Below are 24,066 nucleotides of genomic sequence, written 5' to 3'. Positions count from 1 at the left end.
AACACGGCACAGAGAGCGCCATAAGTTGCATAGCAACTTGCATCCTACACTCTGCCAGAACAAGTCTCCTGTTTGACACAAGGGCTATGTGATGTGGCATGCCACCTTTAGAGTGGTTTTAAGTGGAGACAGTGACACAGCCATGAGTCATGCATTCATTAATATGTGACATCAATTGAGTCTCCTGGTGTTGTTGATGCCCTCCATGTTGACTCCCCTACATATAATCCAACCTGCACAACATGTTCTTAGTTTTCACATGATTAATTACCAGCCTCACAGTACCTGGTCTGTTAGACCACATATATTTTTGGCAACCACTGCATGAAATTATTTTCTGGAGTGTATGACGGGTCTGTGCTGAAAATGCATGTCTGAAATGGTGCTAATACCAGCAGCTACCTAAAGCCAAGTGTTCTGTATTATATACAGCAAACTACAGCTGAATCGGTCAGTTCATTAGACTGAAAAAGACTACTCCAGCTCAGAGTATAGGTTAAATATATTGGTTTGTCTAGCCATATTTGGATGGAATTAGGTTGACTTGTGGTTCCTTTTGGTGTTTTCATTGCTCTCTGTATTAGAAAAAAAAATGTGTTTGACTGCTTCTACTCACCGTATTCAGTCAGTTAAGATAAAACGTTTTGTGCAGTTATGAACCTCTTTAAAATAAATAAATAAGTCGCTATGAGTCATACCACTTTGTCCATCTACTGTACTCTACAATCCTGCAATCTCACAGGTTGTTTAAATTAAATATAAGGCCTTCTACAGTCAGTATAACGCTCCACTTTTATATTCACGTATGCCACAATATTATGATAGATGTTTTTTGTGAGTGAATTAATCGTGTAATTTTATAATATTCATAATACATAACTTGCCTACACAGGAACAGGAAAGCTCTGCATAATTATCTGGTATCTTCTCGCAAAATCAAGTCTCTTTTTGTGCCATATATATTTTACAATAATGTTTACTGCAGGCTCATTAATAGTCAGACTTCCTGTTGTGCTCTTCACACGCTTTGTAATGCAGGACTACAAAATGAAACCGACTGATTTGTTTTGTCCAAGAAGTGCCACATGATGATAAAATACGAAAATATGAGGAGGACAAAAAAAGAAGTGAATTGGAACACCAAAGCCAAGTAACATCATCTTAGCAATTGTGCATTTGTACAGTTATCATAAGTGGAAGCAACACAAAGGTCAAATTAGCATGATTTGTTAAATTGCACGAGTTTTGGCTGGATCAGTGCGGTATAGTTTTTGATGAATGTGTTCAATAGTTACACTCTTAGTCCCTCTGTTTTAATTTCATTCAGAGTCCTACCATTGTGCATGGAGAGAGTTAACACCAGGGTGAAAGTGAGCAGCATGTTCTAGGCAGCCTAGTCCCTAAGCCCACATACACACTCGCACACATGCTCGCGCTCTCTCTCTCTCTCTCTCTCTCAGTTCTTTGTGTACCTAGCAGGGTTTGCATGTGAAAGACTCCCTCACCCGGGTGACTGCGTTTTCTTGGCATCCATTGTTCTTGCCCATTATCTGGCCCTGTCGTTCCCACAGTGTATGTGAATGTGGGGGAACAAAAACGAAGTGTGACATTTCTTGTTCTTGTTTATCTTCTAGCGCCCCCTGGTGTTCTTTCGTTGACTGGAGACTTGTGCGTTTGTTTTGAGTAGGATTAATTCCCTTGTCAGTGAATTGAATTTGGCTGCTGATACCAGGGCCATTAAACACACTCTAAACACGTGTCTGTGTGATAATGTCTGCTCAGCATGTGCACGCCCATTATACAACAGCTACAGCTTATTAATGACTCTTTCTCTCTATTTTTAGTCAGAAATTGGCTTTGGAAAACTGGAGACCTATATCAAACTAGACAAGCTTGGAGAGGTAAGAGACTGGTATTACTTAGACTTTGTCTCCCACTGCTGCATTTATAAACATGTTTGAAAACATGTTAATGTTTTTTAACTAAATATCCATGAAAACTAACTTACTTTTTAAGGTATTTATTTGCTGTGTGATGTTACCTGTGGCCTTACCTGGGGTTTTAACCAACTGTTCTTATTCACTGTGATTGTTTTAGGGAACATATGCCACAGTTTTCAAAGGCCGGAGCAAATTGACGGACAACTTGGTAGCTTTGAAGGAGATCCGGTTAGAACATGAGGAAGGGGCACCTTGCACAGCCATTAGAGAGGGTAAAGAAACCCTTGTTTTTCCTTAAAATTTATTGATTTATTGGTAGGGATTTACCCATACAAAAATCTGAAAATTATTAGTAATATGCAAGCTGTTTTTTTATGTTCTAATCTGCAGCTATTTGCTAACAATTTTTTAAATTTCTTAATGAACAACTTATTTAATAACACTATTGTCAGAGATGTGCTGTGAAAGAAAGAAAAACAATACCTTCTGGCCAATCTGAATTTGAGAATTTGTGTTCACAGTTTTAAACAATCTTGTCCATCTTATTCTTATCTGCTTTAAACCATGATGCACATGAACCCACTACCTAAGCAGTTGGCATATATATGGAACGCTACCTGTCAATCTTTTGAATTTTGTCAATCACACGGAAGCATTTACTTTTTCATGACCAGGGCAGAATAAGTGTGCAAAATATCCAACAACCACTTCTGCCTTTATATGACAAAAAACTTAAACTTGGGCTTATGTTAACTGATGGAACTATGCCCCTTATATCAACATGCACATTACTGACTTTGAACTAGTTCTGGAGTTAAAAACTAGAGCACCATGGCTGCTGTGGAATACTGCACAACATCCATCACACCGTGTCCTTATTATGAAGGTTTTACCCTTAGATTAATGTACCATGTGCTTCAGGTCTAAGTCTTAGGTTATTATGGTGACTGCCAAAAAAAGAGAAAAGACAAGACTATTATAAGCACATATACACACTTCTTCACTATGTATGTCAGCTAACAAACGTGTCAGCTAAGCATGCTGTACAACCATTCAGTGGTCATTCCTGAGCTTATCAGCTGTTGTTCGTGCACTCTGTGTTGAGTAAGGCAATGGCATACACTCGAAGGCTGTAATAATAAAAACAAATCAGCACGAGGCTCTTTCAGTTAAATTATTCTGGGCCTGATAGTTTACTGCTCATTATTAACACATATACTATATAGAGCTGATAAATGAATGAATTTTTTGTTTCCTTCTGGCTCAGTATCATTACTGAAGGACCTGAAGCACGCCAACATTGTTACACTTCACGACATCGTCCACACAGAAAAATCCCTCACACTTGTCTTTGAGTACCTGGTAAGAGAGATGCTTAACCCTTCATTCTAGATCCTTCCAAGCATGTTGCCCTGTTGTGTTTTCCTTGTTTTACAAATGCCATTATTTTCCTCAGGATAAGGATCTAAAGCAGTACATGGATGACTGTGGGAACATCATGAGCATGCACAATGTTAAGGTACAAGCCCCTACACACACACACACACACACACACAGATACAGGTGTACATATAAAAGCTGCATTATTTGTTTTAGAGCATTGAAAACATTTCTTTAAAGAGACCTTAGACCTTACCTTCTATGAATTATATTCTTAATATTATGGGGACAATATATTATGGTTCTCGCAAAAAAGCTAAAAACCTGCCTATGCACCACACAAATAGTAACCGTGTGGTTTCTAGAGTACTGCAGGTAGCAACAAATGTTTTCTCTCTATGACGATTCTCAACACGACATTACTGAATATGGTTAAAATAAGGCCCTTTGTATACCCATCAATATAAGTAGTGGACTTTCAATAAGAAGTCTTTATGAAGTTTTTTTGGGTTTTGTGTTTTAAAGGTTGTTTTTGATGGTTCAAAAAACATGTGACAAAGCTTTGGTTTATGTTTTGGTTTTTAGATTTTCCTGTTTCAGATCTTGCGTGGACTGGCATACTGCCACAGACGTAAAGTTCTGCACAGGGACCTGAAGCCACAGAACCTCCTCATCAACGAGAGAGGGGAGCTCAAGTTGGCAGACTTTGGTACGTGGCATTCTTGCATACAGGAGTACAAGTGTTTTCCTATGGATACTGTGGACCAGTTTTTGATCGCAGTGGTTGCTGTATTTGTGTGCGTTGTAGGTCTGGCCCGGGCCAAATCTGTCCCCACTAAGACCTACTCAAATGAAGTGGTAACTCTGTGGTACAGACCTCCTGATGTGCTGCTCGGCTCTTCTGAATACTCCACGCAGATTGACATGTGGTGAGTGTGTCTGTATACATCTATGCAGAAGCGTAGCGTTATTATCTTATAAGCCTTATATGCAGTCATACTGGATGTATGTATCTTGGGATGATAAATTACAGTTTTACATTGCGTGGCAATAATAAAGCAAAGTTAGACCACATTGCTGTTGAATTTGGCTCTGAGAGTATTGCTGGCTACAAGGCAAATCACAGGTTTATATTAATGTAATCATTTTATTTTATTGATTAATTTCTACTATAACAAATGATTCATATGGACTTATTAAATATCTTTTATTGGCTGCACGAAATTACTAACCAAAAGGCACACCAGTGATTTCTTGCATTTTGTAAACATCCACACTGTGAACAAATTAAAGGGATTTTAATTTGAGCCAACTGTTAATTAAGATATGATGAAGCTCAAATAACAAGCAAGTAAGGATGTTGTAAACATGATAGAAACCTTCTATCAGCATCTGGTGTGATCAGGAAAATAAAATATGTTTGTTCATGCTGAATTTGTGCTGTAAAAACAAAGTTGGAACCTGGTATTATTGGAGCCATGACAAATTAAAAAGGTAGTTCAGAATTTCTGTTAATTTGTACGAAGGGGAAAGACCTTTTTTTAAAAAAAAAAAAAGGCTTGGAAAGTCTGAGTAACTCGTGAGTGTGTGATGTTTCTTGTCTGTGTGTATAGGGGGGTTGGATGTATATTCTATGAGATGGCTGCTGGTCGGCCACTCTTCCCAGGCTCCACAGTGGAGGATGAACTTCATCTTATCTTCAGGCTACTGGGTATGTACTCACACACACAGACACACACTCTCTCTCTCTCTCACTGGAGTTAAATTGGGCAACCTGTAGTCTTCATGATGAAATGCACACTTTAAATTGAGACATTACGATGGACACAGACATTTTTCTGCCAGACATTACGTGCAGGAGGTGGTGTTTACCTGCTCTAAAAACAAACAGTGATCTTATGAAGTTGGAAGGTAACCAAAAATTCTGTTGACCTGGCAAACATAGACCAGTGATGCAGGTAGTAACCTCAGTGAACTTTAGTAATATAAGTAAAGTCAGGTGGGTTTTTATTGTCATTCTATATAGCTTGTATAAGTTGGAACGAAATGCCGTTTCTTCAGGACCACGGTGCACCACAGAACAGTACGCAAGACTACATAAAGTGCAAATACATGGGTAGGAGCAAATATATGGGTAGGAGCTTATTCTCTGAGACCTCTCATCATTAACATTTTACTGAGATTAGTAATTAGAGATTATAAACCTTTAAAAAATGTCAAAATAAAAGTTTTACAGAAAATTTACAGAAAGTAACTTAATGACTACAAAACACAACAGCCAGTTATAACGGTTATGCCATTAAGTAGCCTATGGTGCAGCGATTTCACCAAATGCTGGCCAGCAACAGAGTTTAATTGTGAGAGTGCTTTATGGTGATTTATTTTTGTCCTGTTTTGACCCAAATTACTGAAGTTAGCAGTAGGCTGAGGCACAGTGGCGCATTCAAATAAGGCCAAATACGGTCTCCGTCAACCACACAGGTTTTGTGGCATGTGTGCCTGCTCTTTTGGCTGCTAAAAGAGTAGCTGGCTGACATTTTGAAGAGGACTGAGTTATTTTCCCCGGTTTTTACTTGCTGAGTGCCGGATTAAATCACACATCTTAATCAGAAATGAACTTGAGTGAAATTCATTTATTTTGAATGTATGATATGTATTTGCGAATGCTAGGATATGTTACCTGCTATTCAAGTTGCTTTAAGTTCATTTGAAAAGTTACATGAAGTTGCTCAGAACCTTGTTTGAAAACAAAAGTATTTTGCAGTTGAAGAGGAACTGTATATTGAGGCAGTGTCACAAATAAATCACAAGCGTGTTATCATACTGATCTCTCGGATGGCTCTAAAGTAGCTACACCATTTTGACTTTAGCTTTTTTGTGTATTTTTGTGTAAAACCTGTAATGTATATAACATGGTAATAAAATATTAACATTTCTCCATAACACAGTCATATAAAATATTCTAATTCCTACATCTCAAAATGTCTTTAGAAAAGTAGGAATTGCACACCTTCATAAAAATGACAGATTTTATTAATATCCAAATGAGAAATGTATCCAAACCTGTGTGTGTGCGCGCCCTTTTCCCCTGGTAAATCGGTGTCGAATGAGAAGTCAAGCCGTATTTTGCACAACCTGCATTTGAAATGATAGGCTGTTAGTGTTATGATGCAGTAACACGTATCTGTTGCATGTTCAGTAATAACAGATTTTCAGCTCCACAGCGCTGCTTTTTTTTAAAAAAAAAAGAAACTAGCCAATGCAATGAGTGGAGATGGAACGTTTTCATCTTAAAATCAGGTCTCATAAAGATTCAAAGTAATTAAATGTTGATAAAGCACTACATGGCTGTTGTGGTTTGTTCTGTAGGTACACCCACAGAGGACAACTGGCCAGGAATCTCATCTATCGAGGAGTTCAAATCCTACAACTTTCCCAAATACAAACCACAGCCCTTCATCAACCATGCACCGAGGTACACTTGTGTGTCCGCGTGCTTGAGTTCGTCTGTGCATGCATGAAGGGGAGATCTTCTATGCCCATTTACATTTCCCGTCTTTAAGGCTTATTATACAGTGCTTACGTGAAAAGTAAACAAAATGACGAGTCTAGGATGCTAAATGTTTGTTGAGATCAATTATGGTACTGGTGTAAATAATTGATTGCGGGTAGGGTGTATTTTTAAGCAACTTTTTATGTCCATGAAGTTTATCAGTGGGCTTTTCAACATCATGACTTGTTTGTGTCAGTAGTAAAAATGTATTGGACCAAATTACAGGATGGCAGTTTGGCACTTATGTTCTGAAATGACTGCTTGCCAGCATGTCTTGAAGTCTAAAAGGAACTTTAGACAATATTATGAAACTTTAGTGAAGTTTTCCTGTGTTGTCACCATCCTTGTTTATCTTACCACCTGCTGCCAGTGTCCCTGACCTGTATGCGTGTATGTGCCAGTATGGCAGGATATCCTGTGGAATTTTTCGAGGCTGTTCTTTTCCTTCCTCTCATTTGCCACTCTAATTTGTCACTCCACTGGTGGTCACCTCACTGAGCCTCACTGTTATCCTCCATTTCTCTCCCTCTCTCTTTCTCTCCCTTCTCACAGGCTAGACACTGAAGGAATTGAGTTGTTGTTGTCATTTCTTAAGGTAAGCACTTTAGTTGTGAGCCACACACAGTCGTACACACTTTCTCAGTGCGTCTCCGTGATGTCATACGGCTGAACTGTGCCTTACTCATTGTTTAAAAAAAAAAAAAAAATTTTTCCTTCTTTATTTTTTCTTAGTACGAGTCTAAGAAACGGATTTCTGCTGATGATTCAATGAAACACACTTACTTCAAGAGTCTGGGCATGCGCGTGCACACGCTGCCTGAGAGTGAGTTAAAAAAAAAAACTGCACGTACACATACTACACACATACTACCCATACACACAATTGTGTGTGTGTGTATCCCCTCTAAATATGTTGGAATGTCAAGGCCAATACTTTTGTTTTTGCTATACACTGAAGACCTTTGGGTTTGAGTTCAAAAGATGAATGAGATGATAGATCAGAATTTCAGCTTTCATTTCCTGATATTTACATCTAGATGTGTCAAACAACTTAGAACATGGCACCTTTTGTTTGAACCTTCCCATTTTTCAAGTGATCAAAAATATTGGAACATGCAAATGAGAGGTTTTTTTCTTGCTGCCCAGGTGTGTCCTGTTTGATTGTTTAATTAGATTTGATTGTTTATATAAATATTAGTTCATAATATTTTATTGTATTGTAAGCATTGTGTTCTGAAACTGCAGGTATATCTATATTTACACTGAAAGAGGTGCAACTTCAGCGAGACCCTGGCTACCGGAATGCCTCATACCCCGAGACAGGTGTGTGTCTGTCTGTGTGTGTGCGTGCGCGCTTGTGTTTGTAGTGTCTGTGTGTGTCCCTATATCTACAGGCCGATTTCCTTGCAGGAGAATTTGTTCAAAATACTTTTGCAGGTGACTGAAATGGCTAATTATGCATTTTTATATATATATATATATATATATATATATATATATATATATATATATATATATATATATATATATATACACACACACACACACACACACACACACATATATATATATATATATATATATATATATATATATATATATATATATATATATATATATATATATATATATATAATGTGTGTATGTGTGTGTGTATGTTTTTTAATTTGTCTTAATAATCTGTTTGAAACTATATTCAATACAATATTCTATATAGAAAATGTACTGTGATTAGAGACGATAAGTATCAACTAAGGCACAGGTTTTGACTACTTTTTTGGGTTTTGATCATCTGTGTCTTTTAAAACGAACTAAAAAATTAGACTAGGAGGCAACACAAGATAGCGGTGAGTCGGACTGAGGAGGAGACTAAAACCTTTTTTTGTTTAAAGGCTGAAAATACCTTGAAATCTATATTTGATGGAAAACTTGTAAAAAAGATTCTTGTAGTTTTGATTTCCAGTTGCATCAGTACTGCACTATTTGGGTGTAATTAATTGTGGAGAATGGCAAATATTTTGTCAACTTTTTTGAATTTCTCTCACTTGCATAATGTGTATAATGTAAAGGGAAATTCGCCTAATGAATTTAGGCTGTCATTGTAACATGACAGTCAGAGCTGATGTAGTGCAGTGTATTTGTTTGTCCAAAAGGGGGAGTAGTGGCGCAGTTTTTAATTTCTTAATACTAAGAACTACAGTGTATGGGCTTTGAGGCAGATTATTATTATTTTTTTATGTATTTTGAGATAGAGCATGTCAACTGACTCATTTCTCTGTCCCTGCAGGAAACAGCAAGAACAGAAGACAGAGTATGCTGTTCTAAACACTGGCTCGGATGAACACACGAACACAAGCACACACACACACGAACACACATATACACACACACACACAAGCGCACACAGTGGATCAGGATGATGGCGTTTGCTCAGCAACTGTCTTGTACAGACTAACAGACTAGCCTCCCTACCCTCTTTAGTCTGTGTGCGTGTGTGAGGGTGAACAATGGGTGAGGGGGACTGACCAGTCCAACTCTTTCCCATTCTCCCGTGTCCAGCATGCAGCCAGTCCTAGTGACATACAGCGACGCCCCTGCCCCATGTCCGCTTCCTCAAGGCAGCACATTGGAGATTAGACTGTGAGAGGGGAGCCTGTATATATGTGTGTATGTGTGTGTATTTATTGAAAAGGTCATTGGGCTTTTTTTGCTGCTAATCAACTACTGTTTCCTTGTAACCTTCCCTACTCTCGGGCAGCCTTCCTGGTTGCGGACACATCAGTACAGCCGTCAAAGATTTCATTTTTTTTTTAAAAATAGTTATTGTAATTCTGGATATATTATGTTAATAATGTTCATATTGCAAATGTTTGTCGTTGGCCACATTTTGAATTGCATCTTTTTTTCTGTTTGGCATGATTATTATGTAGAATGATAGTTCCTACACACTTTGTAGAAGCTGTACAAAAACTCCTCACTCTCATTCCAATCTCCAAAGCTCACTTTGACATTTCGAATGACCCAGAGCCTGGAGAAGAGACCCTCCTCCTCTCGGTCAGTGAGCTGTGGATGCAGCAAGTGTGTAGCTCGTTCAGGGAGACGAACTCACTGGTGTTCAGCCTGGTGAGAGAGCGCTAAATTGCTTTTAGATACAGTTAAAGCATTTGTAACCGTCGCCACGTTCAGTCAGCATTGTGAAGCAAGCCGTGATGTGGAGGGGGTGAAGGACCAAGCTGTGAGAGGGGGATCAAAACCACTGGACCAGCAGTAATCACGTGATCTTTACAGAAAGGACTGAAGATCTTCCACGCCTTCCTTTTTGAGCAAATGTTCTCCTTTACTGTCATTCTACTTATCCTTTTCCTCAGTGAAAACTTTCTGCCTGGACTGAAGTGATTGTATGACTTGTTTTTTTTCCCCCACCCACTTTGAGAGCAACTTATTCTAATGCATCAGCAGAGATTGTACAAAAATGAGTCATGCCAGATCTCTGTAGCATTTGTGTACATGTAAGAAAGAGAGAGAGTGTGTGTGTGTGTGTGTGTGTGTGTGTGTGTAAGAGATCAGTGAGAGATCATCCTGCTTGTTGCACCATGCTAGTACGTTTTCTGAAGATGCATTAGTTTCATTAACAGTATTAAGAGATTTTTTTTTTTTTTCTAAGTTACATTTTGATTTGTCTGTGAATAATAGAATAACAGTGTGGCATGTTGGGGTCCAACTGTCTCACATTCATGCTTGAAATTTGTTTATTTAGAAAAAAACGGACTGTGAAAAACACAGGAACAAAAAGATGGCTGCATCGGACCAATATCACACCCCCACCCCCCTGGATATTTGTACACATGAAGAAAAGAGTTGAAACCGAGGTTTTAGATTAAACAGATTATGTTGTTTTTGAACTGACATCTCTGTTGATTAATATTGTAATTTTGCAGTTGATTGTGACTGGAGAAGCGTGTGTATGTGTATAGATGCATGGAACGCCTGGTGTCTTGTAAACCTCGCCTCTGTGGAACACTTGACGCTCTCGGGTGAACGTCAGCTGAATTGACCATTTAACTCTTTCTACTGAAGATATTTATTTCTCTTGATCAGTGAAGTAAACAAGGTCTGTTTCCTACGGAATCCTTTCTTTTGTCTCTTCTTTCTCTTGTCTGTCTAAAGGGGTTTTTTTTTCGGTTAAAAATTTTGAACACAAATTTCAGAACGGGCCGTTGCACAGCATTCAATGCTTTCCTTTTATTGAAAACAGGCACATTTCTTTGTCTCTTAGAAAGCAAAAAATATAAAATTAATATGAGAATACATTTTTTTTTCAATTCCGTAATGAAAAAATAACAAAGCTATTACAATGCTTTTCTTTCCGATATGGTGATGGAATTCGTCTATTACAAAACATTTTGTCTGAATTTCTTAAAAGCAGGAAAATAATACATATACACATTCTTACACAGAAAAAAGGCACAGCCGGTAGTTTAAAGCACAGTGCATACAATACAATAATATACAATATCAGACAAATTAAACAGAACCTGATTCACAGCCTCAGAAGATGATTACAAAAACATACAATGGAAACCAAATGGGGGGAAAAAAAACTGTTAAGAAGATCTCTCTAATATGGGTTGTAATAAGTATGCTCTCAGCTTTGCAGTAGGAGCTTCACTAAACTGAGAGACATGAACATTCTGATAAAAGCACCAACGCTGGAGGCACTAAATGCTGTCGTCAGATGATCTGAATTCAAATCCCAATGCTTCTATAACCATCCATGACTGGGAGTGTGATTGGCTTTGCTCTCTGGGTGAGCAGGATGGCATCGCTCTTTCCCGGTCATTCAGAATGACACGGGCACTTCTTCGCTCATGTATATACAGGATTGGTCAGATGGTGCTCTCCTCCAAATGCTTTCAGCTGCCCTGACATTACATTTGCAGAAATTCAAAATATTTTGATGGAGGAAGCATGTGTTAGCCTTCACCATATCACCCAGCAGAACTAGCTTGTGGGTGGGAATCTGCAATGACTACAATTTGGAGAAAAATGTATGACTGGTAGGAGTGTGTTGTCTGGAAGTCAATGGTATCTTTGGTTCTTGCCAAATGTGGGGGGTAATACGTAGAGGAAGATTGTATGTACTATTATTTTCCAGCACTGCTTTACGTGTGTCTCATTTGAAAATTTGACTTTATTAAAAATAGAAAAAACCTCTTGATTTGGATGATATATTATAAGGCTGAGTTTTTCCAACAGCTCACTGGTGCCATTTTGCTTTCTTTGGCACAATAATATCTACCACATGAGCAGATTGGTGTACAGCCGGAGTTTCGGCCTAGAAATGTTTTCTTTTTTAAAAAGTAATCTGTTTTCTTTAAAATGTTGGATGTGGTTATTTTTGTGGTAACTATAACCACAAGGAGGTGTAGTGCAACAATGACTTTTTTTTTTAGCAAGTATTAATGTGTGTGTGTGTGTGTGTGGTTTTTTTTTTTAGAAAAGGGATTGGAATCAGGATTTCGGAGTACTAGATGAGAGGAGAAGCGAGGAAGAGGAGGATGAAGAGTCCAGGTTGGGGAGATGCACGGGGAGAGGTCCGTTCAGCAGAGTAGGGAACTGTTTAGAGAAATGAACAATTACATCATCAGCTCAGCAGTAGACAACAGAAACTTGCCTGTCTGCCTACACTGATGTCTATTACTGATTATATGAGCAAAGCGTGTAGTCAGATTATATCGGCATTTAACTGCATTTAGTCTCTTTGTGCCTTTAAGTTTACTGTAATTACACAAACAGGACTCGATGCTTGCTCTGAATGAGAGTCTCACACTGACACACACACACACAAACATGTTCATAGCCAGCCCCTCATGACCACTAATGCATCATGGTAATGCTAGGAGAGGAACTTCCTGTTATGAGAGAGCTGAGCATACACACAGTCAGTCTTTTTCAGTTATCACCCCCTCCCAACTTTTAACAGGAAGCTCCCCCCCACCCCCCATATCCAGAGTGGAGAGGAAACATCTGTAGCTTATTTCCAAAACGCATACACACACATACAGATACACAATTAAATCCTTTTGCCAGAGTGACCTTAGATAAGGAAATACTGTGGAAGAATCACTAAGAATAAAAGAAGACTGAAGAGCAACAAAGAAAAAGAAAAACACCCAAGCCAGGAGTTTCCAATAAAAGTCCATGCCTGAGCAGTAAAACAATCATACAACCAGCCAGAAAGCTCCTTATGCCGTTGCCTGGGGAAGTGGGAGTATGAACACAAACGTGTGTGTGCGTGTGTGTGTGTGGTATAGTGCGACGGAAGTGCGTATTTTTAACTGTCACAAGCATTGTCAAGAAGGTTGCCTCGGATACCTGATCTGTTTCCTGTTGTGCTGTTTGCAGTATAGCCACACCCTACCCCTCACAAAGCGACACGTTCTTAAACATACACACCTATATACACACACACCTACACACACACACACACACACACACACACACTATGCAGACAGTCTCCCTTGAGCCAGAACAGGAAGTATCCACAGGATTTCCCCTCTCCCTCACATGAGCAGTGAAACATGACACCAAACAGAAACACACTCCCTGAGCAAAAGTACATGCAAACCACCACACGCACTGATCCTCACTCACACATTTAAACAGTCAAATACACACTCGTCACATCACACACACTCATCTACTCATCCAGACATTCAGCCCAGTGCTCATAATAGGAAACACAGATAACTCTGTTCACAGAAAATGTGTTCGCCTAATTTCAAACACAGAGCCTACATGCACACACACATACACATACACACTTCACCCAGCATTCTCTATCTTTAAACATTTACTTTCTTACCATTTCCCTATTAATGTGTATGATGCTTAAGCCATTTATGAGTGGTGTGTGTGTGTGTGTACCTGGAAAAGGGATCCGTGTCCCTGTAGTCGTGCTGGGCTGAGAGGAGCGACAGGACTCAGACTGCTCCAGAAATGAATGGAGGATAGAAGAGGGCTTGGAGCCAGCAGCAAACCCGAGGGAGTCTACAGGGAAGAAGTAGAAACACACACACATGCACTGGGTCAGTGAAGGAAGATTCAACTTTTGATTAGACATATGCAAAATGTCACAGTGTGGGCTCAGAGTGTGTGGGCGTGCATATGGTTCTTGTTTTTGGTGAGAGGGGAAGTGTTGCTCAGGATCAAAGTCCATGTTTCATGCTTTCTCTGCGAGCTGCGGCTGTGATGTACAAAATGCAGATCTGATTGCTACACAACAGTTAAAAATAGAGTCAAATATATTCAAATACTATTTAGCAGCAGGGTCAGCATGTTACTGTGGACGCTTTTGAGTTACGTACAGGATTGTAGGAATCAGCAGATACTTTTATGATACAATTTAATGATCACAATACAAGTGTCACAATGTGGTATGCAATGTAGTGCATAAGCTTTATATATATACACACACACACATATATAAATAAAACAATGCATAAATGGCAAGAATATTTTAGCCTGTGGCAGCGATAGCCTTGATGTTACTAGTAGCAATTGCTCTGACTTACAATTAATAAATTTTATATATATTAGGCTTAACTATGATTACAGACCTTTCTGTATATTGTATTGATATTCTGAGCACTCTCCTGTCTCTGGGTCAACACTTTAATTTCACAGCAAAGTAACCATTTCTATTTATTTCACTTTAATTAGTGAATAAATCATAATAGTTACTCAATAATATACCCTAAGAATAATAATTGAATAATAACTTCAGGAGTTTAAAGGGATAAAATATACTGTAGAACAACCGTCCCTTTTCTAATGAATGAGAGAGAAAGAGAGAGAGAGAGAGAACGTGTTGCTCTTCAGAGGTCAGAGACCTTGGATTACCAGCTTCCGGCCATTGAGAGACACATGAAATCAATTTCAACTCTCTCTCTCTCTCTCTCTCTCTGTCCTGTGTCACTGCACTGTAGTGGGCAGGATTACAGACATATGGCTTCACTTACAGGTTTCACTTCTCCCTCCCTCTCTCTCCCCTTTTCTCTCTTCCTGTCTCACTCTCTCTTTCAGTTAAAACTCTGCCTACTATTTACCTATTATCCCTTAAATACCTAAACTTGTGGTCTGAGGGTAGAAAACCACCCAGAGGAACTTTGTATATGTGTGAGGTTGTGTGTGCATGAGGGTGTGTGTTACCTGTGCAGTAAAGAAGGCTGGTGTGAGGGACCCTGAGGGCAATGCAGGGCTGTTGAGGGCAATGGAACCCAGGTCATTTCCTGAAAGCAGTATGGAAGGAGCTGAGATTTCCAGACCTTTGGGTTTCCGAGCTTTGGGAGGAAGTCCATTGGTGCTACTCCTCCTCTCAAGGGGCGAGGCTTGCACCTGGGCTCGCTCCCTGTGGCCGGATGATAAATTGAGAGGCTGAGCGTTCTGCTCTGATTCGTCCATCCGAGCCTCTGGGCTCAGCCTCCGTGAGTAGGATGGGCTATGAGACGGGGATGATGAACGAGAGGAATTAGGGGAGGCTTTTGAGCTGAAGAAAACCTCTGATGAGGTAGGGGCAGGAGAGGAGGGGAGGGGCACTGCTTTCTCTGACCGATTGGTGACAAACCTAATCACGGTTGGTCCTTCTTCCCCTCGTTCCACCCCTCTCCTTTTCTCCACTTTGACTGGATGCAGCAGTGGAGGCGGACCTTGGAGGGAGCTAACAGTAAAAGATGAGTATAGGCCAGAGTTAAGATATTCGTTCCTGCCAGCGGGGCTTCTCAGCGATGACAGAGAGAGTTTTGGAGATTCTTCCCCCTCCCCTCCATCAGACTCGGCCTCTTGTAACATAATGCTGCCCCCTTCTCTGCCAAGCTCCACCGCCTGAGGATCCATTTTCAGGATGTCGGGAAACGAGACAAACTTGTACACAAACTTCTGACCAATCACCTTCTTTATAATATTCTGCAAGAGAAAGATAAAACAACAGTAAATAAACCATTCATTGTATTTTAACTGTGATCATGATTTTAGTCTCCCTTAATTATTTCAACAATTACCTGCAATATTGTTGAGTTAGCTGAAGTTCACTGTTTAGCTAACGTTTATTTTATATAGACTCGGATGCATTAAGTAATTACATAAATTCCTCCTAATTATTTCCTTTAATAAAACCTCAAATAATCTGCTCATAAATGAATACAGACTTATTATGTACAATACAAAAGGCAAGGATGTTTTCTGTTTATTTAAAATGATCAAATTTTATAAACCACAAAACTATTTTCATAGCTTGCAAATGTTATAATTTCTTTATTGATTTGTTAATTTTCAGTAAAAGCTTTATCCTGGTTAGGGTCATGGTGGATCCAAAGCCTGTGCATGAGGTGGCAATACACATCACAGGGCATCATGCACACCCACGTTCACACCTAGGGGGAATTCGCCAGTCCACATACCGGCATGTTTTTGGGAGTTGGGAGGAAAATGGAGAACCTGGATAAAATCCACACTGGCAATGTGTGAAATTCTGCACAGACAGTAACCTGAGCTCAGGATCAAACTAGGGACTCTGTACAGTAGCTATGAGGCTGCAACACTACCCACTGCACCACTCTGCTGCCCACAGCACATTTACTGTATGTGTTCATTTTAAAGAGCAACATAAACACTCAACTATTGTGCCTAAAGAATACCTTCATACATTAATACACAAAGAAATACAGACTTATAATGTACAATGTAAAAGACAGTACTGTATTCATTATTTAAGATGACAATTTAAAAACTATTTTATTCCACGCCACGAGTGTGTTACCTTGTCGTAGTAGTAGCGCAAAGCTCGGCTCAGTTTATCGTAATTCATATTCGTTTTGTTCTTCCTCAGACCCCAAAGCTTGGCCACCTCCTCAGACTTGAGCAGCTTGAACTCGCCGTCATTCGACGTCCAGCAGATCAGGTGCTTATGGCTCTGGTCCAGCAGCAACTGCAACAGGAACTGCCACAACGTGATGGCACTCTCCATGTCTGCCACAAACACACGCACACACACACCGCAGTCAAAAAGAGAAATTCACTGTGACTGCATATTTAACTTCTGCATTTTCTTCTGGACTAAATATTGAATGATCTGAGCATAAGCTGTGATTTGAATGACAAACCTTCAGCAGTGAAAAGACTGACTGACTATGTAAGTAGTTAAATGAACATTTCCAGTCAACACACACCCATAATGTCATAGCGTTCCTGAACTTCCTTCTAGCATCACTTATCAGAAGTAAACTACACCATATGTATTTTTTGGGCATGCAAAAGCACCATGAGTTTTATGAAATTGCTGAGCTTATTGGGTTTACTGACTGTTGAGTGTGTTTTCCTTACATATTTGCTGATAACAAGACATGATTGCTGTTTAACTCAGTTCTGATACAGAATTTTCATCGATCAGGAATAACCAGAAGGTAGATTTACCCTTTGTGTCTGTGTGGATTTGCTGTTTACACAAAGGTGCTGCTCAGTCAGATGACTCTAAATAGTTTAGTCGGGCTTTAACAGAGACTGTGCCACTTTCAGGCCATATGTTATAGAAATGTACAGTGCATCTGTTGTCTAATATTCACAGATTTTTAGTATTAAGGAAACCTCTCACAGAAGGTCTAGATATAAGTGAGCTTTGCCTCTTCTATGCTCACTTACTACATTTTTTGCTCAGAGATTGTGTGACTAATACATCAATCCCACAGAAACTTATTGTAATTCCACAACCATTATGCACATTTACAACAACTAGGAGGAAAAAGCCTCTTCATTTTCTGAACAAAATCACCAGGCTCTTCCCTCCCTCTAACTCAGCAAGCATTTCCTGTTCTGTTGCATATTAACAAACCGTCTAATAAACAACAACAGGCGAGCAAGCAGGAAAGCTGTGCTGATCTGGGGATAGCTCTGCCTTACTGGAAACAAGCATGTGTGCTCAATAGTATATGAAGGATTCTTTGAGAAGGAACGTGAGTGTAAGAAAGGAAGAAAGCGCCACATAAAAGCCAAACGTTTACAGTCAGGAAATAAGGCCAAGGTAAACATAGCGTTTGTCTGATTCAGGAGGGTGGCAAAGGGTGTGGTGTTGATGGGAAAAGAAAAAGAGAAGGTGTAAAAGGAAAATAGAATGAGATACAAGAAGAAGAAGGTGGGAGGAAAAAAAGAAGTGGTAGAACAACAGGTTTTAAAGAGATAACATGAAATAAAATGGGCTGAGTAGGGTGTAAGAAGATATCTCCCTTAGATTAATTATTAATATGTCTCAAAACCAACTGGAACAAAACTAGCAGAAAAGGATGAACGCCAGAATCTGATGCAGATATTCACACACACACTGAAATCACTGGCAGGCAGGACAAAACAAAGATAAGAGCAGTGAAGCACTTCATCTTTTCTGAATTATTTAGAAATCCTGAAACGACACACAGCACTGGTTTCCTTGCAGAGTCCAAGACAGGACAGAGACTGTAATCGCACTCCACAGGATGTCTACAGCTTCAAAACAGCTCAAATTCAAACCAGATTACAGCTCCCTGAATGCCTCATTGCCTCACACACGTATTATAAAGAAAATAGGGCATGTTTTCAGTGTCAATATAGCATCAATAACATTACAACTGATTCGCTGACTGCACATCAGAGACATCTGTATGAGGATCTATAGAGAGTGTTGGCCAGACATGTAGTGTGTGTGAGCAAGACATATTCAGTGGCAGGAGAGGCTCGGTGCTTTACTCTGATTTAGTGTCTCACCGGAGAGAACATTAGCTGCATTGTTCGAGCAGCTCACTAACTCGGGGCACACAGCCTGACATAGACTACACCATCAGAGAGGAGAGACCGAAGTATATCTAATCCGGCTGTAGGCCTCTCATAACACTGCAGGCCTTAAATGAGCAGTTTGTTACTTTTAGACCCCTCTGCTGTCTGAGACAAAATGCAATTGCAGAGAAAACTCTGACAAGCTTTTCCCAATCCCTTCAGCTGACCCCGTCAGCTCCTTTCACATTACATATGTCCTTTTAAAGGCAGAACTGAGCAGGTTTGTTCCAGTCCAAGTGGGCCAAAAAAATATAAACAACCGCATGAAATATATAAACTAGATATCTGCATTGAAATATTGAGTCCATGTCTATAAAGGTATATGATTATTACATGTTCATGAAGGTTTTCAGTCATCCAGAGCATGACGAATCTCTCATGGTAGTAGCACTCTGAAAGTCTTGGCAACTGGACGTCCTAGATTCAGCAGATTCAGCTCATGACTGATGAAGTCTCTTGTATGAGCTTTGAAACACACACAGTTCCTGAACTTAAAAAAAAAAAAAAGATGTCCACCTGGAAAGACCTTGTAATACAAGATATAATTCTAGGTCTATTAACACTTTTTTAAATTACATACTGCATTTTAAACTACTGAAAGCCAAATTCAGCTCAAAGGAAACATTAGGATTTACTATAGGAACTGCCTCTAGGATTTGTTCTTCAGATAAGACAGAATGTATGATGTACATCAGGATGGAGCAGGCTGAGATGTGGTATGGGACGGAGGTATGATCGGAGTGGCTGTGTACTGTAGACTAGAGGGCAGGTGAAAAATAAGCTTCTTATTAAGGGTTAAACCTGCATGTGATTGACAGCTCTAATGGGAAGGGTCAGATTAGTAACAATATTTAATGCATAGAGCGTATATGCATGTAGCACCATTTTGTGCATGTGAGATCTTTAAACACAATACAATAAACTAGGGGTTAGTTAAAGGTACAGTTTGCACTTTACGATAAATGTTTCTAGACATGTAATAATTATAGAATTTCAAGGATAGCTTAGAATGCAGTGCAATTTAAATGATTGTTTTCTTCATTTATAACTTCTGTTCACATTTTTTCCAGACCATAAATTATCTCCACCCCTCAGGCCTCAGCCAGAACAGAGTTGCTCAGAGCTGCCTTTCTGCCTAAAAATGTTACCCATAATGCACTTACATTTCAACAGAGTGATGGGGTTAATCAGGAGGAAAGGAAATACTTGTTTTCACTGCAATTGTAATTGACCTCAGTAGCAAGACAGAGCTCTAAAAAATTATAAATGGCTCCTTTAACATATTTCTGTCTTTCCTTTGTTAATCTTCTTCTACCTGTCCCACCATGCAGTGCTTCATCTCAGGAGATTGCTGGCTCAGACAGGCCATCGTAAACTCCAACCCACCCTGTCTGAGTTTCAAGCACCAGAGGGCATGATGTAACTCTGGTTCAATTTACTGTCCTAGGACTGCAACTGCCACACACATGAATGAATGACGAGGTACAGTGCAATGAGTAGAGACAGGGGACTAATTATATGACAGGGAGACAGAGAGAGGGGAAAGAGAGAGAAAGTGAGCTGGGTATGAAAACAGCCTGTCTGACTCACTAATTCTGACAGTTTTATTGGCGAAGAGGGACACCCTGATTGGCTTATTTTTGGAATGTCTTGTTTCTGACATGTTTCTGTCTAACCCACACCAACTAACATTCCCACTGTCTCACCTCTAGCACACATTTGTTCAAACTGCCCCCATAATATTCGGCAGTAGAGAGGGATTCGCAGGGATCCAGACATGAGGTGGACTGGCTTTGCAAGCTGAACCTTCACCACACTGATTGGTTTGGATGGTCCCCATGTATTACTGCTATGCGAAAGTTTTTGTTAAATTCTAAACTTAGAGACCACAGAGAGAGTGAGTAATTGTGACACACGCATACACCGATGTAGTCCAGGATGCTTGTACTGTGACAAAGGAGAATGTGGTCAGGAAGGTCTCAAACTCTGCCAAGATATGCTGGAGTTATTGGGCAGGAAGTTCAAGACACACATATACAAACACATTCCCATTCGTTTGTACTCTATCATACATTTGCATACAATTAAAGTTTCACCTTTTCCATCTGCCCTTGCGATACTAGAGCCTCGATCCAAATTAGATAGAGTTTTCTCTCCCACACCCAGCTGCCTTGTTTTAAACCTCAAATGAAGCAACATAAAATTGTTTCCTGCTCTAGCATCCTCCGAGTCGAGCATTTGCGTTGAGCAACCGTAAAACTGTCCGAATCAGGACTTCCTCCAATTCTCCTTTGAAAGGCGTCTTCCTGGGAAATGCCGCTCCCAAACTGAAAGGTAGGAATTCCTGCTGCAGGGAGCCAGCCGGAAACGTGGGGACAGCACAGACATATGGCACAAATGGAAGATTTCCTCTTCCCTTCTGGGCAGCAGCTAAACCTATTGTGGGCCAAGCAAATGACTCATCTATAGATGCAGGTTCACAACAAAGACTACAAAGAAATTACTACTGTGCCATTATTCGTTCATTGTGTATTTGCTTGGTTAGTGATACATGGTGATGCCTGAGAGTGAACAGATCATTAAATCCTTCATTTAATGCATTAACCTTAATTATCCTCAGCAAGTGTTAAAAGATCGTGAAAATCAATTTGGATAAGTAAAACATGCAGGAATGGCACTTTTTTCTTCTTTATCCAACATTGGGACACAAAAGCTTATGTGGAAAAGAACTTTTGCCTAGATGTAAGCAACTCCCAAGTTCAAATGCTTCCCCACACTCCCCTTCATATGCTCAGAGGAGTCCAAGTAGTAAATGAGGAATGCTAGTTAAGAAAAAAAAACACAAGCAACAGACAAAATCAGCAGACGATACAGCATGCACATTCACATTTCCCCAGGGTAAACCTGGGATGAGTATACATACCAGGTGGTGCACTCCAGGATGTGGACAGTGCTTGCTCAAGTGGACCAAAACCCCCAGTGATTGGAAAAAAGTTTATACAGCTTTTACATAGGCATATAGGCGATGTAAACTCTAGAAGCCCTAGCGGTTGGCTTTAATGTCTGTGCACACAACAGTTTATAGGAGCCATTGTCCATGTCTGTCCTTCAGCCACAGCGCGAACGGAAACCCGTAATGAGATTAGTTGCTGTGTGCAGACATGACTGAGCCATGACTAAACGCGCGCCTCTTCCTGCTCAGTGGAAAAATTCAGCAGGCTGCTCCAAGAGAGGGCCATTCAGAACACTTCTTTACCCTCTACTCTTCAAGAACACTTATCTCAGAGATTCAGTGGACCAATGCAGTCCACACCTACTACACCTTGAATCAGGTGTGTGAGCAGGGAAATCAGACCACAGTTGGTCATCCCTGATATAACCTGAAACCGTCCAATCAGAAGTGCCTTGGCCGGCCACTTTGTCTGAGTGAAATTAAACTGACCAGAGACCAAGTCTGCACCGGGAGTGACCCAGACAGTCAGATGAAGCAAGGGAAAAGGCAGATCGGCCCTGCTGCGCACTGAAGTTTCTTTGTTGGTCCCGGTGACTCATTTTCAAGACGCAGTGTTGCTGCCAGTTTCTATCCGGAAGCGCATGGCAATTAGTCTGCCGCTGCTGCTGCTGTTTCCAGACAAACCAGAAACTCCGCTGGTGCTTTTAAAGAGCCAGACGTACATTTTTTGGCTTCTGCTTTCCTTCACTGGCTTAGAGACTTGCATTAAAAAAAAAAAAAACAAGCACAGAAACTCGGGAATAAAGCGCGTGCGTTCAATATTTCCATGCGTAAAAAACAGTAAGGGTCTGACACTGAGCGCTCACTGTCAAAGTACACACACACACACAAGCTCGTCATTTAGCCAGTAAACTTACACACACTGCTACATAATTCATATTCACCCAACACACAACACATTTCTTCCAGTTATCCAGAAGTATTCAGCATTCCCTGTCTGGTTCTCATACTTCAGATTCTCACACTTAGTTTGCTATAGACTACAAAGATATAATGCGTATTAGTATCTGTTTTTTAATTACATTTATCAAGGTAATGTGTTACAGAAGCTGTATGTAACATACCCGCGCGAGATGGCTGGTTTCCCCCCCGTCCTTTTAATGTGTTAAAAAGAATTCCGTAAAATGCCCTGTTTTTCCATGCTGTCGGCCGTCTCGGCAGCACAGTCCGACTGTAATGGGATCCTCAGTGTTTCTCTCTCTCTCTCTCTCTCTCTCTCTCTCTCTCTCTGAGCAGGAAGTTGGGGCAGGCAGACAGAGAGCCGGCTCACTTCCTCTCCTGCTCTGTTCCCCAGGCGCTCGGCCGTCTGTGTAAACACGCTTTTCCTCCTCTCTCCTCGCGCCCGGCCCACCGAGGGCCAACACACACACGCACACACACAGCAATACTGTAACCCGAATCTGTGCCCATAGCCGCTGCTCCGACTGACGTCACCACCTTCCTGCCAGGACCACTGGGAGGAGCGCGTGTTCCTTCCTTCGTGAGTGCGTGTATGTGTGTGTGTGTGTGTGTACTGTATGTGTGTATGTGTGTGTGTGTGTGTGCATGTGTGTACTGTATGTGTGTATGTGCATGTGTGTGCATGTGTGTACTGTATGTGCGTGTGCATGTGTGTACTGTGTGTGTGTATGTGTCTCTGTGTGTGTGTGTACTGTATGTGTGTGTGTGCGTGTGTTCTTAATCTGTCTTTGACAATATCACATTGAACCATGCGTTGGACCCATGATGCCTGATGCGTAAAAATATTTTTTTTAATCTTAAAAATGTATCATAACATTGATAAATATGTAGCGTTGGTATAATTTGTCCATATTTTGATTATTATTGACTTATTATTACTGAATTATTATTGTTTCAGAACCTTTAATAGGCCTACATTGAATTCAGTTCAGTTTGATTCATTAAATGCATCTAGTGGACGAACCATAATGCATAACATAAAATATAGCCTAGCACAACTTGTATCTGCAAATCTAAATTTAAACCATGAAAAAAATCTCTCTCTCTCTCTCGCTCTCTCTCTCTCTCTCTCGTACAGTACAGTTTGTTGCTTGTCAGGCTGAGAAATGAACGATCCACAGGGGAGTGGGACCATCTTCTAGTTTCCTGGAGGGATATCCTCTAAGTGATGGGAAACTATATCCCACCAAACACACACGCACATGCGACCAGCTCCATACTTCTCTACTTATTTATCACTGTCTCTTTGTGTCTCGTATGCAGTCCATTGTCTGGTGCAGTTCCCTCAGATAGGCTGGAAGAAAGCTCTGTGGATGGTAATGACTTTCTCCGCCCAGTCGCCCATGAAGACGTGTTTGTGG

The 24,066-nt window shown here is 40.3% G+C and overlaps 2 protein-coding genes across 4 annotated transcripts in view; one reads left to right on the top strand and one right to left on the bottom strand.

Moving 5' to 3' along the window:
- cdk17 (cyclin-dependent kinase 17) overlaps positions 1 to 11,001 on the top strand; it is a 60,408-nt gene extending 49,407 nt beyond the window's left edge. Inside the window, exons 6-17 of one of the 2 annotated variants that reach the window (XM_053649713.1) lie at positions 1,845 to 1,901; positions 2,098 to 2,212; positions 3,208 to 3,302; positions 3,397 to 3,459; positions 3,906 to 4,029; positions 4,129 to 4,249; positions 4,934 to 5,031; positions 6,690 to 6,795; positions 7,426 to 7,468; positions 7,606 to 7,696; positions 8,119 to 8,196; positions 9,161 to 11,001. In XM_053649713.1, the coding sequence (XP_053505688.1) occupies positions 1,845 to 1,901; positions 2,098 to 2,212; positions 3,208 to 3,302; positions 3,397 to 3,459; positions 3,906 to 4,029; positions 4,129 to 4,249; positions 4,934 to 5,031; positions 6,690 to 6,795; positions 7,426 to 7,468; positions 7,606 to 7,696; positions 8,119 to 8,196; positions 9,161 to 9,198 (1,029 nt within the window). In that variant the 3' untranslated portion in view covers positions 9,199 to 11,001. Of the gene's footprint in view, positions 1 to 1,844; positions 1,902 to 2,097; positions 2,213 to 3,207; positions 3,303 to 3,396; positions 3,460 to 3,905; positions 4,030 to 4,128; positions 4,250 to 4,933; positions 5,032 to 6,689; positions 6,796 to 7,425; positions 7,469 to 7,605; positions 8,197 to 9,160 lie in introns of those variants that run through there. The other variant, XM_053649712.1, reaches the window with a different exon arrangement.
- A 94-nt stretch (positions 11,002 to 11,095) lies between these two features.
- On the bottom strand, positions 11,096 to 23,162 carry elk3 (ETS transcription factor ELK3). Of its 2 annotated transcripts, none has more exons than XM_053649715.1 (5): positions 22,810 to 23,162; positions 16,691 to 16,899; positions 15,085 to 15,837; positions 13,801 to 13,923; positions 11,096 to 12,489 (listed from the first exon to the last, which is right to left on the bottom strand). In XM_053649715.1, the coding sequence occupies exons 2-5, from the start codon at positions 16,895 to 16,897 to the stop codon at positions 12,385 to 12,387; spliced, it is 1,188 nt and encodes a 395-aa protein (XP_053505690.1). In that variant the 5' UTR covers positions 16,898 to 16,899; positions 22,810 to 23,162; the 3' UTR covers positions 11,096 to 12,384. The 2 variants fall into 2 exon arrangements, with proteins under 2 accessions (XP_053505690.1, XP_053505691.1); XM_053649716.1 differs by lacking the exon at positions 22,810 to 23,162 and adding an exon at positions 19,066 to 21,740.
- Between the last annotated feature and the right edge of the window lie 904 nt (positions 23,163 to 24,066).

This window comes from Ictalurus furcatus, chromosome 19, assembly GCF_023375685.1.
Source record: "Ictalurus furcatus strain D&B chromosome 19, Billie_1.0, whole genome shotgun sequence".
NCBI lineage: Eukaryota > Metazoa > Chordata > Actinopteri > Siluriformes > Ictaluridae > Ictalurus > Ictalurus furcatus.
The sequence above is the reverse complement of the archived record's forward strand: the minus strand, read 5'-3'. Positions and strand labels throughout refer to the sequence as shown.

Coding starts and splice junctions, on each gene's coding strand:
- elk3 (XM_053649715.1), bottom strand. CDS start 16,897: ATGGAGAGTGCCATCACGTTGTGGCAGTTCCTGTTGCAGTTGCTGCTG. Junction 15,838..16,690: donor TGCGCTACTACTACGACAAG/GTAACACACTCG, acceptor TTTCTCTTGCAG/AATATTATAAAGAAGGTGAT. Junction 12,490..13,800: donor GACACGGATCCCTTTTCCAG/GTACACACACAC, acceptor TTCTCTAAACAG/TTCCCTACTCTGCTGAACGG.